The sequence below is a fragment of the Acomys minous genome (genome assembly GCF_964271855.1).
Source record: "Acomys minous genome assembly, chromosome: 19".
In the NCBI taxonomy this organism is placed as follows: Eukaryota; Metazoa; Chordata; class Mammalia; order Rodentia; family Muridae; genus Acomys; species Acomys minous.
Window position 1 is genome coordinate 59127207 of NC_140499.1, and position 15902 is coordinate 59143108.

At 39.4% G+C, this 15902-nt stretch overlaps 1 protein-coding gene across 5 annotated transcripts in view; it reads left to right on the forward strand.

Annotated features, from left to right (window-relative positions):
* LRBA (LPS responsive beige-like anchor protein) overlaps window positions 1-15902 on the forward strand; it is a 539428-nt gene that overhangs the window by 505101 nt on the left and 18425 nt on the right. For all 5 annotated transcript variants that reach the window (XM_084768541.1, XM_084768543.1, XM_084768544.1 and 2 more), the window contains 2 exons: window positions 347-502; window positions 6423-6590. In XM_084768541.1, coding sequence (XP_084624667.1) covers window positions 347-502; window positions 6423-6590 — 324 coding nt within the window. The remainder of the gene's footprint in view (window positions 1-346; window positions 503-6422; window positions 6591-15902) is intronic.

The window sequence follows — 15902 nt, forward strand, 5'->3', positions numbered from 1 at the left end:
GTTTGTATGCATTTTTAATGGTAGTATTCTATTTTTTTTCCTCTAAGCAAAACGTTTTTAATAAGATGTTGAATATAACAGCTCACACTGTGTACCGTTTGTCTTTTCACATACTGTACTTAAAGGTCAAGTGGTCTTCTGGCTCCTGTTGCTTCCTCCCTTACCTGCAACCCCAGGGTGGCAGCACTGTAGGATTTCTTTACCCGTGTGTATTTAATAGTTTTTCCTTCTTCTTCCTCCTCTTCTTCTTCCTCCTCTTCTTCCTCCTTCTCCTCCTTTTCCTCCTCCTCCTCCTCCTCCTCCTCCTCTTCTTCTTCTTCTCCCTCCTCCTCCTATGCCCTCACAGCCTGCGGCACAGGGACGCACAGGAGGCAGGTCACTGACCTTCTGGACCAGAGCATTCAAGTCCGTTCCCAGTGCTTCGTCATCACCTCTGACAACCGCTATCTTCTAGTCTGCGGCTTCTGGGATAAGAGCTTCCGTGTGTACTCCACAGACACAGGTAATTTTCACTTTTTTCATCAGCAAGCCCACGATTATGACTTAATAAAAGAATGTTTTCTTATCTTACTCCCAAAAATGAAGAGGATGCTTCTTCCCTTTCAGGAAACAGTGGGCAAGATCATCTGTTACTGAGTTAGCTTCAACATGGTTTTAAGAGGCAGTACTTCAATAGTTTTGTCTCCCAAACACCTGTTCACAGAATAAATAATTCTATTCTGCAGGCAAAGCCGTAGATGTAAATATTATACACAGATGTGAACACAAAGTTTTAAGGCAAGTGTACAAACACAGAAGTATACTTAAAAATTATTTTTAATTATTTTATTCAAAAGGCTTTCTTTTCCATACTTTTCCATACTGGAAAGATACATGAAATCTTGTCTTTTTCAATTCTGCATGGAATCTTCCTGAAAAATGCATCTCCATGAAGAGCAGCTGACTGCTGACTTCATATGTGGCAGGTGCTCTTGTAAAAATACGAAGTTTGCATCTGCACATGCATTTACACACTCCTCCCCAAGGGACAAACCAAGTCAGCTCAGTGTTATTACTGCAGATGTAATCCATGGAACTTTTGCATGTCAGAAATTCTAACCATTGATACATTTAATAGCATGTCTTTAAAACATTTTAGAAACTGTCAAAAAAGAAGATAAATTTATAGACAATATGTAGTTGGATAAAGTTAGTTATTAATTAGATATTATTTCACTATAACTAATCAATAGAACCGTGGCATGGAGTGCTGTTTAGTTGGTTTGCTTTGACTCTTGTGTACTGCTGAGCATGCTCTCTTCCTCCGTTGGTGCCCAGTCCCTGTAAGAAGACATTTCAGATGAAAGAAGGAAATGCACGTATCGAAACTAAATGCTGTGGGATTGGGAAATTCTATTTCATTGAAATTCCTAATTAAGCACTTTATAGCAAGTCCTCTTTCAGGCTTGCTAATAACCCTTATGAAATGCATGTCCTTGCTTCTCTCTGAGTAGGCAGGTGCACTGAACAGTGATGGTTCTTCAGTGTGTGCGCGCTTTACAGCTGAGAGAACAAGGCGAGATCATTCTGTTCAGCAGAAATATTTACAGAATATACCCTAAAAATATTTGTAGAAATTATTCTGTTTATTTTTTATTTATTTTCTTAAGGAAATTGACTTTCATTTTCTATAGTTCACGTTGATATAGATTCATGAAAGCAAACATGGCCACCCGAACCTTTCTGAGCAGCTGAGCGTTCTCTAGGTAGTCAGTCTGTGAGGTGGATTGTTTTAAAATGAAAATTCCATCAACATTATGTGAAACTGAAGAGCGAATTGATGTTTTCTAATACTGCTCTTCTTTATTGTACAGAAGCTTCTGTTTTTGGTAATCTCGTTCAAATGTTTCCTTTTCGTTCTGGCAGAAAGAACCTTAGCATTATTTGATACACCTTTCACCCTCACAGACTTCCAGGTACATCTCTCATAGACGCCTGCCTGTTGTTCTTACATTTTCACAGGTACACTTAAAGTTCTCACAGTAAGTTCATCTGTCCTTTGGGCTTACAGTTTTTTAAGTTTCAACAGTGCATAGGATTAAGTTACCACCTAACATGCCTCCTGGGTGCAGAACAGCTCCATGATCCCCAATGCCCTGGTCATGGCATGTCACCTGCTAGCTGTCACCTTCTTCCCACACTCTGGCAACACTGCCAGGGATGGCCTTTGCCAGCATATGGGTGGAGTTATAAATTACATAGCAGTCTTCCATTGTGACATGTGGAAGCTTTTGAATTCATTGACATTCCCTATTATTTTTTATTGTAAAGGCATTAAATACCAAATGTATATGTAAAGTAAATCTAGCTTGACTTCCATACAGTACTAATAATTCACATTATTCCCGTGTCCATTCTTTTTTTAGAACTAACAAAATTCTTTGGCATACATATTGTTGTTTCAGCTTCACAAATATCTTGTGGGGTGGACAGATGTCCTTGTCCCATATTTCAGATAATAGAACTGCGATTTAGAGAGTTAAATGACATATTGAAATTTAAGTAGCTAATGGTGACAGAACTGGGGCTCGGGCCCGGCCCTTTGACTTTATATGTTCGTTTTTGTTACATGTTGACTCACATAGGTGTCACCATCCTTGGTTAATTTGGAAACCACTGTAATTTGTAGCCCTAAGTTCCTGTGGACCTGCCATGTTCCATTAGACATAAAGTTGATAGTACTCCATTCCCTCACAACGACAACAACAACAACAAAATACATGTCTCTGTGTATGTAAGACATTTCATAACAAGTATTATTATTTTAAACTTAATATCATTGAACTGACTTTATAAAATAAAAATTTATATTTTCTATGAAAGTGCAGAAAAAGAAATATCATGATATTTCTTATACTTTTTAATGTCTTGTACACATAATCATTCGCTAGTTTTATTTAAAAGTAATTTCAACTAGGAAAATAGGAATTTGTGTTTTTATGACAACAGATAATTTCAACTAGTTTTTTTCCTTAAGTTTGGTGGAGAAGCAAAGGGAAAATTGTATGATCAGTTAATATACAATGGCAAAGCCATCACAAGTGTTGAATTCAATTATATTTTAGCACACAAGCCAAAAAAAAATCCTACTCTTATTAGATTGGGGAGGGGGGTACTGGGGTTGTAACAGGAAATTCTTGAAACATAAATCATGTTTTCAGGGCACAAGCAGAGCCACAGAGGCAACAATAAAACCTTCCCCCAGCAGTTGGAATTATTTTCAGGCCACATTTAGATGCAGTCGTGCAGAGTCCTGTGCTGGGATTTTTTTTTTTTTATTTGTAGCACAGCTGTCAAATAAAACATTAACTAGAAAATTTGTTCTGTCAAAAAAGGGATATTCTAGTGTTTGTGGTAATATTAGATATTAGTGTGTGGAGAGGTAGGCTGGTATTAAAGGAAACAAAAAAACAAAGGCTGAGGAACACTTACGAGATTATCAGAAAATAATTTACCAAAAAGAGCAGCAGGTATTTATACTGTGATTTATTTCAGAGGAACAAGCCCTCTGAATCACAGCAGCAGCAGAGATTGCCAGTTAGGGAAAGCAAAGCTGCAGAGACAGTGTTTTCCCAGGTCGAGCCTGCAGAGTCAACTGTACAGAATAAAACTAAGCCGGATTAAAATAGGGAGCTCCTTTGCTGTAACACTTATGTCTCCCTCCCTTTTGGGTCTTTCCTCCATTCCCTGTTTTTAGATTTTTCTTTTTGTAGAATACTTGGTGCTCTTCATCATTGTGGGTTTGTTTACTTTATTTCAATGTCCGTCTTCCCCGTTGACAATGAAGGCCCCATTGTAGGAACTATGCACCCTCACCAGGTATATACTCAAGAAAGCCCAACACTTGGCATCTAGTAGAGACTAGGTAAACACTGTGAAAGCCTCATAATTTTGATTGCTTAGGGGAAAAAATTAAAACAGTAGGAATTTGTAAAAGGACAAAAAAAACCACAACAACTAAGTATCTCTTTTCCTCACACTGATATTGGAGAAACAGAACAGTTGCTTAAAGAGAAATAACATGGAAATCTTGGAAAATTCTATATCTGTAATGAATGCATCCCACTTTCACAGCTAAATTTTTTTTACATGGTCCCTGAACTAGTTGGAAGTTAAGTAAGCTACCCAACAAACAGTTGTTGTTTGTGAGGCTCCCGGTGCACCAGGACACCTGGCTCCCCGGGGTTCCATGGGCCTACCTCATTTACCTAGTTGGTATGGTAGTACAACCCCACAGAGTTGCTGGATTCCAAAATAGACATAAGCCTACCCTTGAATAACACAGTCGCAGAGCTCTCTGCACTTAGGGAGAGGCTCAAGAGGAAGTCACTGTTCAGGCTGTGGTCAAAACATAACACTGATGTGACTTACCAGGCTTCTTCAGTTGTTAAAGCCCACGATGAACTCTGTCAATGAGAGTGCAGCCAGCTGCCCATCTTTTACATTCTGCCCTGCAAGATGTGATGTGACTATTTACCACTAAACATCTTCACTTGAAAATGATGTAAAAATTGTTATTCGTTTCATATTTAATTTGGTCTTATAACATCTTTACTTTAAAATATTCTTTTTAGCATATACCTTACTGATATAATCTGACTTTGTAAGTGAAATGTTCTCGTGTCAATTTGCAAGGTTGAAAATGTTTGATCTGCCTTAATTGCAGCAGGAAAATTTACTTTATTAACTGTAATTTGTACCTGAAATAAGTCTGGTTTTAAGGTTGGTAGCAGTGGGTTCTACAAGCCTGCTGCTCTTGAATGAAAACATGCGTTTGACTTTTTCTTCATGTAGATAGTGTTTCAGTATTTTATACCTAAATTTAAACCATTTATAATGTCTTAAGTTTATTGTAATAAATAATTTAAAATGTTAAGTGAATACTTTCTTATTTTTTACTTATTTTCTTGAAAAGTGGCCTGGTGTTAGTGGCACTACCTTTAATCCTCACACGCAGGAGACAGAGATAGATAGATCTCTGAGTTTGAGGCCAGCCTGGTTTGCAGATCAAGTTCCAGGACAGCCAGGACCACACAGAGAAACCCTGTCTCAAAAAACAAGGAAGGAAGGAAGGAAGGAAGGGAGGGAGGAAGGGAGGAAGGAAGGAAGGAAGGGAGGAAGGAAGGATAAAAGGAGGGAAGAAGTAGGGCATGGTGCACACACCTTTAATCCCAACACTCAGGGAGGCAGAGACAGGAGGATCGCTCTGAGTTCAAGGCCAGCCTGTTCTACAAAGTGAGTCCAGGACACCCAAGGCTACACAGAAAAATCCTGTCTTGGAAAAAAACAAACTGAGAGCAGGTGAGAGGGAGAGCGGGATGGAGAGAGACAGAGAGAAACAGATAAAGAAAAGGTTACTTAGGACATTTCGATGCCAACCTTTAATTGAGAACTTAGGCTTTTGAATAGTTTTGTATATTTTTGTCCTACGGACACTCAACCTCCTTTTAAATCCATGTTTAATGCTGAAGGTAGACAGTCTGTAATACTCACTGTACACCATAGCCTTCTCAAGGGAAAATGCTAGCTATAACCTAGGGTGGCAGAGAGGGGCTGCAGGTACCTAGTAGTTTAGACAAGTCTATAAATGCTACCACGATGTTGGTCAAGCAAAGACTCTTCACAACAAGAACTTGGTTTTTGTTTCAGACACTGTCACGTGGTTTGAAGCCCTGACTGTGTATGCTGACGAGGTTCCTCTCCACAGCCCTCAGTCCCTCCTGTTAGCCCACTGCCCTCAGTCCCTCCTGTTAGCCCACTGCAATCTTGATGTCAGCATCACCCCCAAAGGAATTTTCATCATTCAGAGAATTAGAACAAAGAAAAAGTGACGGGGTTCAAATTGCAATCATGATAAATTGTTCCTTTCATCAAAAGTTAGTCCATGTAGTCATGGTTTGAAAAAGTAGGAACTCTCTTCGAGGTGACCCAAGAAGAGAGACCTTCCTTCAGGGGAGGCTGCTAGTAAGCCGAGCTCTGGAGGGCTTCCCTCGGGAGGCAGCAGGCTGAGGTTTTGAGTCACAGAGTAACTCCAGAAAGTGTTAAATGGTTCCAGTGTAAGTGTTCTCCTGGGTCTGCTTTAACCAGTAATTATTATTCTTTTGTAATTTATAGTAACTGTTTATAAGGATATGATGTCCTCATACTCAAGTATTACTTGTTCAGAAATTCTTAACATACGCCTTTCAAAAATGTTACCATTATTCAACTAATTTTTTTAACTACTATAGATAGTATTTACAAAATAACAATCAAATTGCTACCATGTCAGAACCTTCTATAATCTGAATTATTATGGCATAATTGTCTTTCAGGTTATATATTTGATAGAAGCTTGCATTGTCTTTTAATTGTGGCTTAAATAAATTTGTTTTGTATTTCAGGAAAATTGGTCCAAGTGGTGTTTGGCCATTGGGATGTCGTCACTTGCCTAACTCGCTCTGAGTCGTATATAGGGGGAAATTGCTACATCCTCTCAGGGTCACGTGATGCCACCCTTCTTCTGTGGTACTGGAATGGAAAGAGCAACGGGATTGGCGATAACCCAGGCAGTAAGTACCAACTTCTTAAAGTGACCTTTATCTGTGATGTAGAAGAACAATACTTGGAGAGAAAATGTTCTGTCATTATGGTAAGAACAAAACTGAATTATCGAGCATGTTCGATTTCTACGTTGTAATTTAAGGTTGACCTAGATGGCATGATTACAAACATCTTACAATCACTGATAGTTCAGGTCCATAGATGAAACCTTTGTTTCATGTTATAGTCATTTTCACGCAGAAATCTTAGCTCTTAGCTGCAACGGCTGTCATTGACTAAAATAGAGGTGTTCTCATGAACAATAACATGTAACATAAAAGAGAAATTACATATTATCTTGTTTATTGAATTCATGTTTTAAAAGAGGAAAATAAAAGTTATAATTTTGGAAATTTATAAAATTATGCTTTCGTTTACATATTAAAGATAAAACACGTCATAAAAGGCCAATATGGAATATTCAAATTGGCTCTTGGCTTTTCAGATGGGAAATGAAAATGTTCACCAACAGCATTAAACATCTTTCAGGAACTGCACTGAAGGCAGTAAAACAACAACAAAAAAATGTGTAACCATTTAAAATTGTAATTCACAGAAGGCAAAAAAGGAAACAGCCACCATTAAAACCAATCGCACACAGCTGCAGCCAAGAGATGGCTTTAAAAAACACATTAAGAAGTAGGAAAAACAATTAAAGGGACCACCTGAAAAATGAGAATTTAATTAAAATGATTATGACAACAGAGAAGAGTTCCTGTAAGAATAGCTGTATATTTCCATTTCATAAGGTAGACATTGTGACTGCTCTTAAATATTTACCATTTCTTAATTGAAAGCTGGTTGCAGTGTATTTGGTTAAGGAAAGCTCACGCTAGTACCTAAATACGGGCCCTGTGTCTGGGTGTAAGTATATTTCACCCTGTCGTATTTTCGATTGACTTCTCCAGTTTGTGCAAAAATGGGTAATACTTGTGACAGTGAACACTTCATTAAAAAAATACTAATATTTATTTAGTAGAGTGCAAAGTTTTTTCAAAGCTAGTTTTTCTTTTTATGTACTTGAGAGATCTTGCAATGGATCATACAAGCAAACATTGTATTCAGTTGCTATATCTAATGGACATATTTATGACTTTAATCAAAGATAATCTTCTGTGTGAGTAGGATAGAAAAATAAGTTTAAAGTCCTGATAGTGTTGGTGATCCAGTCTCAGCACTCAGAGGGAACTGCAGTGTGTTTGTACTATGGGAAAGGCGGCTTTGTGTGTCCCAATTTACACAGACAGCTCTGCTTATATATAATTAAAGTCGCCTTCAAAAGATAAAAAGTCAGGGGTTTACTTTTCATTCTCTCTAACTATATACTATATTATCCGTAGACCAAGGCGGATGGGTTCTGATGCCTCTTCCTTTCTGGCCTCCTAGATTGAGCAACTACTTTCAGTTTCTTTTTTCCTGTTTCTTTAAATATAAGATTAAGTAAATTATCTCAGGCAAACCTAAATTTCACATAGATAATATATAAATCTACCGCTTTGTTGTCTCAAAGTATTTAGGAAAGCCTTTTTCTTGCCTTAAAAATGTTTTATGCATGTATAGCAGTTTATACCCACAAACACAGATATTTGCGTCTTTGTTTTTCACCGGACTTGACTGCTTTCTCAGTGTTAACGCAGAGTTCTCAGCAGTGTGTGTTCTGAGAAATAGCTAAAGCCTTGCTCACAGCTCTGGCGTGGAACTGCTGTAGCATTTCAGAGATTTAATTCTGTTTTAAATTTTTAAAAAACCTTCAGGTTTTCAGAGTATTTTATATCTATTTACACATAAAATGAAAAGGCCATGTATTTAAATGTCATTTATTTAAGTACTTTATAAATTGTCCTAGAGATGGTTTTTATATGTATGTCATTTAAATAGAGAAACTAGAAGGAGTGATCAAATACTGTGTTCGTTGTAGAAGAGAAATCTAGCTTCCTGGCTCTGCTGTGGCCCTTCTCTCTCATCTGTGAAATAAAGCAATGGAGGTAACTGTTAGCAGAGGCACAGGGTGCTCAGAGGACCTCAGTCACCACACAAACGCCACCTTGGCTACGTGTGAGAATGTTATCGTTTTCACGCTGTGTCCACCATTCCCTCATTCCCTGTAATATGGTGGACATTAACACTTAAAAATGCAGGTAATAAAAAGGGGGAATTCAGAACACAGCACATCTAATACAAACTTCAGAAAACTGTAATGTATTTTGCCTAAATTCTATTTCCTCATCTTTTCTGGCCCTTTTATAATATCCAGTACCCCAATTCAATTCTGCTTTAGCTTTGAAGAATGCATCTGGGAAAAAGGCAAACAGGTACTTTTTCTTACTATTAGAATTTACACACATTAGAATAGAAAGATGAAAAACAAATAGCAGACAATCCCAGAGAGTTTTACTGTGTCTAACTGTTTTCAACCTTCCTGCTAGCTGGTTCAGTTCTCTGCACCTCAGGCTCAGTGAAGGCTGCGAGCCGCTGCTGGAGCCGGAGCCTCAGATGAGCGGTCAGACTCCTGCGGCCCTCTGCGCTGCGGCCCCTCTGGAGGAGGGGGCAACCTATTGCTTTTTTTCTCTTTTTTTCTTTTTAATAGTTCTTTCAGCTGTTTAACTTTATTTTAAAAATTTTAAATCACAAGAATAGTTAGTGATTTTAGTTGCAAGGATCATAAGCAAGAGCCAAATACCGTTCCTGTAACCATTGCTATATATAAAGTTGGTAGCTATGTAGCTATTTTAACTGAATGTTACACAGTGTTAATATGTGTACTAGTTGGATAAAAATCAGACTAACTCAACTTGGATGAAACCTATAAATAGTATAATTTGAGGCTTTAAAAATGACTCAGATGTTTTATGAAGCCTGTCTAGATTATGCAGCCAAAGGCTTGCTCTCTGCAGACAGGCCGTCTTTCACCTTTGGCGCTATTGTCTTGCGATGGTTATCTGCTATGGAATGCAGCCTTCCAGTGAGACGGCTGAAAACAGTATTCCACTTGGTTGTGGATGGGTTTTGTAACATTAACCAGGACAATTTCAGTGAAAGGTGTTTCTGCAAAAAGCTCAGCATCTTGTTACCTCACCGCAGTCCGGTGTCTTAGGCCAAGATTCCTCCAGTGAAAGGTTTTCCCTTCAGAACAGTGATAACCGAATTGCCCTCTCCAGATTCTGGAAAATTTGTGCTCCTTTGGTGCGCTAAATTGGTATTTAAACATTTCCAACTTTGAGATGATTGTACTTATACAAACAAGATGAAAACATACCACAGTTATTATTTACTATTTTATATTACATTAATAAATCATAAACTTGAATTTTAAAAACTAACCACGTATGTGACACTTTTAGATTTCAAAGTAATTTTTTTTTTTTTTTTTTTTTTTTTACAACCACAGTCTATTAGCTTTTGGAGCAAATGAAGGCCGCGACTGTGAGGGTGTTGCATAGATTTGTGTGTGCACTATTTCAGTAAAGTACTTTAACATTCTTGCATTCTGGTTTTGATTTGATGGAAAGGTGGCATTTTTTTTTTTCCTCTGTGCAATCAGACATGCTAATCTGTGTCAGCTTTCTCCTTATGGGAATGGCGTCTCTGGGGTGGGGGTGGGGGGTTATAACAACAAGATTCTGTGCTTTAAAAATATTTCAGCACCGTTAATTAGAAAGAAGATTTTATTAACCGTAAGGTTGGCACTAACAGACTGCAGAGCTGTTTTTAAAGTACTGTACACCAAAGCTGCCCTGCTTCTTTCCCCCCGTCTAAAACTTCATTTTGTTATACACCCATCCATCACTTAAGTCGTTACCGTAAATCCTATGTTGTTAATTTTACTAGTATCACCCTAATGAGACATTCCTGCTATAATTAAAAATGAATTCTAACTTTAAGGCATTCTAAATTTTTTTTAATGATTTTAGAATAATCTTGCCCTATGACTATAAATACCATTGATACACACATAGACTACTTATCAAGTCTGTAAGAGAAGTGCTGTGGTAACACGTCCAGGTGTGAGTTATTTACCGGTTGCCTCCATGCACATGTGCTTATGCATATGCATACTTTTATGCATATATTTAGGAATTATATCCTTTTTATCACAAAGCCTAATATGTTTTACAAAGCCACTGATAAATCCTTATTCTTTGTCTTGGCAAAATATAGGAGATTGTAGTACAGTGTCCTCTCCGTAAGTAGGTAGCCTAGAGCACCATCTGCTGGACACATTTGGGGACATAAAGCTCTCTAATGGGAAAGGCAGGACGCAGAAACACTGGTTATTTTGTCTCTGATTGCCTGTGGTATATTATTCATGGGTCTCAAATGTCAGGATATGTATGATGTGTTGAACTTTGTATGTTTTTAAAAAGAAATCATGTTGTTCTTCTGCTGCACACTAACCTGGAATTGGGACTTTATAATAAATATCTTAAGGAAAGCACAGTGCATGCCTAATACAACGAAGCAGCACAGTTTGTCCTGAGGTAACTCATGTCTTAGCAATTGTAGGTCTTCAGTAAGTCAGCAGAAATTGTTGAGGTAATACCTAGTCTTGGGTCCTTATAGTCGCTCAGTTTGTATGTGGAAGCCGTGTTTGTCAGAGCTCACAGCCTTTTTATGTGAGGAACAGGGCTGGGTCTGGTTCTTTGCCGAGGACACCAGTTCTTACATATGCCTCCCTCAGACTACATACAGCTCATTCCTGCCCTAGTGCACTAGCTCATAGTTTTCTTTACTTTCTTGTAAAATTCAAAGTGCAGGGTTGAAGCAGTACGCTGGCAGTGTTCAGGTTCAGGTGACATTAAAAATACGTCTATGAAATTCTCCAGAAGGTCCAGGATGTTTAGTGCTCTGTGATGTAATGCAGGCCCTCAAATTCCAGTACAACAACTCTGTATTTACTTCTTGTAGCTAATAGTAGATGTGGTAAAAGGAATTATATTCATATGGCAAACGAATACAACCTTAATGTGCACCATATGCAGAGCAGTGGGGTGATGTGCCAATATATCACATTTATTTACCTTGTTTGGTTGCAGAGAACAGTCACTATACCATTCATCCCTTGGGCTGTAGCCACTTAAACCCGAGGACAGAGAAACTGATTTATGCCCTCAAACTGAAACTGAGTATCTTCATATGCAGGCATTAGGGGGAATCCCAAAGAAAGCTGCACATACTTCATGCTCAGTATAGGAATTTTCATTTCAAACAATGGCTAAAATTAATATGTGAGTACATAATACTGGGTGGCTGTCATCCTATAGACTTCCAGAACACTCAGGCCAGATATTAACCTGAAACTCTAATGTGCATCCTGCTGCCCTTTCTCACATGTAAAAGTAGGATTTGTCTGCTGCTGGAATGTGGTATAGTGCACTCCTCCCCCATGAGTGTGGCATTACTGAAGATTACTAAGTATGCATTTAGTTGAGACTCTGAGGCAACATTAGACTGATTTTTACCACCTCCAGAAAGGCTCATTTCACTAGAAAGAGCGCATGAGACTTTACATGTACATGTACCTCGTGTTATGCAGTAGATATCCCTGAAGCTTTATGAAGGGCCATATTATATGAAATTATTTGTGCTTCTAAAATTGTTTCTTTTACAAAGAAATAATTATCCTGCTTTTTCTAGTTAACCTTAGTTTTCACATGCCAGAACCAGTACTTTATAGAGCTAATTAAACGTGCTAATTAATGAATTTTTGAATTGATTCTATCATGGTTTATTTGTTTGTTCTTGTCTGGGCAATTTATTTGTTTTGTTTTGTTTTGTGTTTTTGGTATGGGCTCTCCAGTAATCTGGCCTATGCTGGAACACCTGAGTCTCCTGCTGCCCCCTCCCACAGGTTGAGATTACAAGTGGAAACCGTCACATGCAGCTGGTGGGCGGGTGGGTGGGTGTGGTTTTCAGTTGCCATCATCTAGTTAGCTATATTGTTGCATATCACATATCCACTAATTTTTTAAATTTTTATTTATTTATTATTTTTGTTTGTTTGTTTTTTGAGGCAGGGTTTCTCTGTGTAGCCTTGGCTGTCCTGGACTCACTTTGTAGATCAGGCTGGTCTCGAACTCACAGCGATCCTCCCGCCTCTACTTCCCAAATGCTAGGATTAAAGGTATGTGCCACCACGCCTGGCTTATCCACTATTTTTTTAAACTAAGTTTTCTTACATTCTAATAGGCTTGGTCAGACTTCAAATTTAGGAGTGGAAGATTTTGTTTGTTTTGTAGATTTATTTATTTTATATGTATGAGCACTTTGCCCGCCTGCTATGTATATGCCCATGGAAGCCAGAAGGTATTGTTTCCCCTGAAAGTGCAGTTATAGGTGGTTTTGAACTACCATGTGGGTTCTGGGAATCAAACTGAGGTCCCCTGCAAGAGCAACAAGTTCTCGAAACCACTGCGCCATCTCTGGAGACTCTGGAACTGTTTTGTTTGTATTATTATTGTTGTTGTTGTTGTTACTATTACTATTATTTCACATTACACCCTGATTATGATCCCCTTGCTCTTATCTTCCTGTTCCCACCCTCCCTCCCTTGTCTGCCCTATTCCCCTCCCCTAGACCTCTGACCGATGGGTTCTTCCTCCCCCACCTTCTGGCCACAGCCTATCAGGTCTCATCTGGATAGCCAGCTTCCCCTTCCTGTGGGTTCCCACAGGGCCTCTCCACCAAGGGGCAGTGATCAAATCGATCAAATCACAGGTACCAGAATTCATGTCAGAAGCAGTCCTTCCTCCCCATCACTTCCCCATTTCCAGAATGAGCTCTCCATTGGCTACATCTGAACAGGGGACTAGGTCCTCTGCTTGCAATGTCCCAGGTTGGTGCATTAGTTCATCCAGGGCCCCTGGGTCCAGACTCACCAACCTTGATAGTCTCCTAGTGGAGCTCCTGACAAGACACTCCCCCCTGCACCCCCTCTCTCGCCAACATACCCACCCAGGTCCTTCCATCCCCCACTCTTTTCATACAACTCTGTGAGACTCCACCCAGCAGGGGACTGGGACAGACACTGGAACTTGGCAGCCAGACTCTGCAAGAGTTTTTAAATTAAGAAAATAATCCCCTGGAATTCAGTTCCTTTTCTTGCTCACGACCACTGAGCATGCCATGTTCATTTTTATAGATCGTGGTTTTCTGTAACTGAAATTATGGTTCTATTTCTTTGGTGTGGCTTAGACCAAGGTTTTTTGTTTTTGTTTTTGTTTTAAAACAGGGACTTACTGTATAGCTCTGGCTGTTCCAGAACTTACTCTGTAGACCAGCCTAGTCTTGAACTCACAGAAATCCACCCGCCTCTGCCTTCCAACTGCTGGGATTAAAGGCGTGTGTCACTACTATGCCAGCACAAACCAGATATTTTTAATAGCTAAAAACTAGAACTAATCAAAATGCTGAGTTGTAGAGCTCAGTCCCAACCCCACGCCTAAGGCTCAGAGATAACTGCACAAGAGGAGGCAGAAAGACTGCAAGGGCGGAGAAGATCAGTGGCTTTGTTGTGACACTGTCTCCTAGTGATAACAGAAGCTGTACCCATAAAGTCTCATCAGCATGACTGCCCAAATGTGAGCCAAGGAAGGATGGCACCAGTGGACATGCCAAATTGAATGGGGGAGGCGGGAAGCCCAGGAGGCCTCAGCCCTACACAGAGAAGTACAGGTAACGAGTGTAGCTGGGACCAGGAGAGGTGGGCCTCCCCGGGGAAGACCATACCAGTTGTCCGGTGCCAAACAGTCAGCCCTGAAAACATACATACTACATGGGCTCAACATGTTACACTTAGGAATATATGTATATATATATACACTTAGGAATGTATGTATATATATATATATATATATATATATATATATATAGTGTGTGTGTGTGTGTGTGTGTGTGTGTGTGTGTTTTAATGAAAATGTCACGAATTTGAAGGGGAGTAAGGAAGAAGGGTTAGCGGGAAGAAAGGCAAAATGTAATTAAATTACAATCTTAAAAAAAAAACTGGCAAAAACGAAACTTTTAAATAATTTGGATAAACAGTATAAACATTAAATTTTTTAACTTATATTTATAAACTTCAGTGTTAGATATCAACAAATGTGAACACTGTCACTTGCATCCATCTTCTGTGTAGGTAAATTTTGTGTGTCTATGCTACTAGATAACTATATTTAGGTGCAGGAGCTATAGATGATGTAGAGTCTAAGAGAAAGCAGCCCCACTATGGAGAATCAACAAGTGAAGTATCCTCAAAATAGAAGGCAAACAGCACAGTAGCGAACTGAAGAACTGTGTGACTCCTACCAGAGGTGCTGCATATGTGTGATATGATCATGGGGGCACATGTTCTCTGTACGGCTAAGTCATAGGTCACAGAACTATCTACAGCATGTCGTACAGGGACTGACAAATGTATGTGCATTTCCTTTAATGCCCATGTATATGAATGTATGCAGAAGCTGGACTCACAGCCAGGCCGACGCCAGCAGTGTTCATTTCCAGTTTGTGGAACTCGAAAGCAGGCTCCTATCATCTGCACAACTTACTGACTTACCTGCACGTTTCATAACGAGCACGTCATATTGGACAACGGGAGACAGTCAGAGGAATTTAAAATTAGAAAATACAACAGACTCTAGGGATATTTGCATTTCCTGCTCTTGACAGATGTGTAGATTGTCGGGGAAAGCTGTAAAATCTGAGACGAGGCAGAATGCAAGAGATCAGAGTATGACGTGGGGAGACTGAGGTATATAACTCCTTAACAATAAACAAAAATAATAAGACCCATCTCTAATTGACACTTACCTAAGTCAAGGTGAGAAATGCCTTTTATTGAAAGCGGCTTTATAACAAAAGCTGAGAGCACGTTCACCTCCTCTTTTCCCCTCCCCCGCCCCAGCCTCGCTGTTCCTGGGTGATAGCTCACAGGTGTTCAGGACTTACCTGCACTCTGCATGGTAACAGAACTCTTGCAATAGCCCTGTGTGAAGACCTCTCCTGTTATTATGGAGGAAACTATGAAAGTGAGATTTTTCCTTATGCCTTGACCCCAAAGCTTCTGAGTCTCTTACCTAGAACGTGGGCACACTTAGTGCGAACCGAGAGATCACCTAGCTGGCAGGTACTGTAGAATGGATTCAACTTCAGACACTCTTGACCGTAGTCTTTCTTGTCTTTTTTTTTTTTTTTTTTTAAATCTGGTCCTGGGGCTGGAACCCAGGACCTCACACACGCTAAGCCTACACCTTGCCACTGAGCTCCAGCCCCAGCCCCGGAGGCCT